At 52.9% G+C, this 3,501-nt stretch overlaps 1 protein-coding gene across 1 annotated transcript; it reads left to right on the top strand.

The window, feature by feature from the left end:
• The first annotated feature begins 482 nt into the window (after positions 1–482).
• LOC136552445 (AAA-ATPase At3g50940-like) lies at positions 483–2,497 on the top strand. The gene has a single exon (XM_066544017.1). The coding sequence runs from the start codon at positions 588–590 to the stop codon at positions 2,154–2,156; it is 1,569 nt and encodes a 522-aa protein (XP_066400114.1). The 5' UTR covers positions 483–587; the 3' UTR covers positions 2,157–2,497.
• Positions 2,498–3,501: the final 1,004 nt, after the last annotated feature.

The raw sequence follows: 3,501 nt of genomic DNA, 5'->3' as shown, positions 1-3,501 counted from the left end.
GCATGGAGCATTAAATGTAGGTAAAAAAAATAACTAATTGCACAGTTTAGTTAGAAATCACAAGATGAATCTTTTGAGCTTAGTTGGTCCACGATTGGACAATATTTATCAAATAAGACGAAAGTGTTACTATTCATCGATTTGAAATTTTTTGCAATCTAAATATGCCCTGGCTATAGTTCAAACGAACATGCCCAGATTTCGATCCCATCCCACGGGAGGAAGGTCTGGAAATGAGAAAAATTGTCTCTCTACTGTTCACACTCGAGAAGCACAGCGAGCTGTGGTCTCGTTGTTCGTTAACCCGGTACTCTTCCTTCCGAAGGAAGGACCACCGCAGAGGAGACTTGGGAGTCAATAAAGGGAACGTTAACAAATCATCATATCACACTCTCCCGGTCCTTTCCCGGAAACTCGCATGAACATGCAGTGCATCGTACCTTCAGCTTTTATGTGGCCCTACTACAAGCCTACAAGAACAGCCACCGAGGGCGCCATCTTTGCGATCGCATCACTAGCGCACTGCCCGTGCCCGGCCTCCACTACAACGCACACTGCACGCATCGCACCGACTTTAGCAGCTAGCCATGGACCACCTGCCTCTGACCTCGCCGGCCGCCGCCGCGGCGTCGCTGTCCCCCTCGCAGGACGCTGGGAGGGTGCTCGACGCGTACAAGACGGCGCTGGCCACGGCGGCCTCGGCTGCGGCGTACGCCGTGATGGCGCGGAGCATGGCGCGGGAGCTGCTGCCCGACGAGCTGCGCGCCGCGGCGCGGTGGTGCGCGGCGGCCGCGCGCGCCCGATTCGGCCGCGGCGAGAAGGAGCGCCACACCATCGTCATCCGCCACCAGTTCGACACGGGCTACAGCGAGAACCACCTCTTCGACGCGGCGCGCGCGTACCTGGCCACCCGGATCGACCCGCGCGCCATGCGCCGGCTCTGCCTCGCGCGCTCCCGCACCAAGGAGCCCGACGGCAGCGGCAGGTGGAACACGCTCCTGTGCATGGAGCCCGGGGGCTCCACCGTCGACGTCTTCGACGGCGTCAAGTTCACCTGGGCCTGCGTCGAGACCGGCGGCGACGACAAGAAGAAGGGCAAGGGCGGCGGCGGCAACACCCGCGAGTCCTTGGAGCTCAGCTTCGACGCCGAGCACACCGAGGTGGCGCTGGAGCGGTACGTTCCCTTCATCATGTCCACGGCGGAGCAGCTGCAGCTGCGGGACCGCGCGCTTAGGATCTTCATGAACGAGGGGCGCTCGTGGCACGGCATCAACCACCACCACCCGGCCACGTTCGACACGCTCGCCATGGACCCGGCGCTCAAGCAGTCCGTCGTCGACGACCTCGACAGGTTCCTGAAGCGCAGGGACTACTACCGCCGCATCGGCAAGGCGTGGAAGCGCGGGTACCTGCTCTACGGCCCGCCCGGCACCGGCAAGTCCAGCCTCGTCGCCGCCATGGCGAACTACCTCCGCTTCAACCTCTACGACCTCGACCTCTCCGAGGTGCGCCTCAACTCGGCGCTGCAGAAGCTGCTCATCCACATGCCCAACAAGTCGATGCTCGTCATCGAGGACATCGACTGTTGCTTCGACGACGCTGCCGCGTCGAGGAAAGCCGTCAAGGCGCCGGAGCCGGTTGACCACCTGGACATGGACCCCGACTACACATCGGATTCCTCGGACGAAAACTGGGCCCAGCCGGGAGTCGCTTCCCTGAAGCCGAAGGGCATCACTCTGTCCGGGCTGCTGAACTTCATCGACGGCCTGTGGTCCACGTGCGGCGAGGAGCGCATCATCGTCTTCACCACCAACTACAAGGACCGCCTCGACCCGGCGCTGCTGCGGCCGGGCCGCATGGACATGCACGTCTACATGGGCTACTGCGGCTGGGAGGCGTTCAAAACTCTGGCTAGAAACTACTTCCTCGTCGACGACCACAAGATGTTCCCGGAGATAGATGAACTTCTCTCGGCTGTGGAGGTGACGCCGGCCGAGGTCTCCGAGATGCTGCTGCGGAGCGTGGACGTTGACGTGGCTCTCCGGATTCTTGCAGAGTTCCTCCGGGAGAAGAGACGGAGGACGAGGAAAGAAACAGAGGACAAGAAGAACGCGGCAGAGGACAAGGAGGAGGTAGTAGCAGAGAAACCTGTGTAGCGTACTGTGTTCTTCAGGGTTCTCCATGGATCATCCGGGAAATATCGTGAGAGAAAAATAATATTTCATGGTTGAAATGCTGAATACGAATATTTCTGGAGAAGGGAATCGAATTAGATCACGAGAATAAATAGCTAGGCCAAAGGAAGTATCATCTGGCTGCAAATTACTCTTGCCCTATCATCCTATCCATTTTTAGTAGTCAGTCAGTAGTGTTCTCCTATTCCCGGTTGCTGCATGTTTTTTGTTGCTCGTCTGCTTATCTGTTTCTGGATCGGAACGGTGTCCTAAATTGTTCAGTAGTCCATTTCTTCATCCTTCAATCTATAACGGATCTATTCGCATCCATGGAAGCGATGACAAAAACAAAGTTAGACCAAAGTTGACCCCGTACACATCATGTTGGAGTACTACGTATCAAAATTCAGAGCTGAAAGCAGCACATTCAGAACTGAAACCATCATCTTTGACTTATAAGCTATGGTTTATCAGCCAACGAATAATTTTTTTCTCTCACACTCAACCTGTTCAGGAGGCCGTATTGTATCGTGGATTATTTACTGCTGGTTGGTTTGGTGTCAGAGAAAAACACTGTTCCTGACTGAAAATTTACGATCGTTTACGAGCAAACGAACAGGTTGACTAAACCAGCTAATAGTACTTTCAAGCATAGCTTATAAGCCAAACCAGCCCAAACAAATAGAGCGTAAGTCCCTACTGTAGAGATAGTGAATGATGTGCGGAAGACAAAAAAAAAAAAAAAAAACAAATGTTTGCCCCTGAGTTTCTCAAACACTGTCCAACCATATCCGAGTGCTTCATTGGTTGTAGCACTATCAGAAGACATTCCAAGTTTTTTTAAATTACACAGTAATGGATTGGACACTCTACCATCGAGTTACTCGGGGCTTGTTTAAATCCAGGGGTAAAGTTTTAAGGTGTCACGTCAAGTGTTATATGAGGTATTGTATGTGTGTTCGTATATTAATAAAAAAATAAATTATAGAATCCGTTAATAACCCGCGAGACGAATTTATTAAGCCTAATTAATTCATCATTAGCACATGCGTGTACTGTAGCACTTTATTGTCAAATCATAGACTAATTAGGCTTGAAAGATTTGTCTCATAAATTAGTCGCAAACTGTCGACGAAATATGGTCGGCAGTCTACCTAAGGAGAACGAGATGGTGACGCAAGACAGACACGAGGTTTTATCCAGGTTCGGTCGCCGTGAGGGCGTAATACCTACGTCATGCGTCTAATTGTATTGTTGTATGTCAATGAGATGATTTTTGAGAGGGGTCCCCTGCCCGCCTTATATAGTCTGGGGGGCAGGGTTACAG

This window comes from Miscanthus floridulus, chromosome 4 (assembly GCF_019320115.1).
Source record: "Miscanthus floridulus cultivar M001 chromosome 4, ASM1932011v1, whole genome shotgun sequence".
Taxonomy (NCBI): Eukaryota; Viridiplantae; Streptophyta; class Magnoliopsida; order Poales; family Poaceae; genus Miscanthus; species Miscanthus floridulus.
The sequence above is the reverse complement of the archived record's forward strand: the minus strand, read 5'-3'. Positions and strand labels throughout refer to the sequence as shown.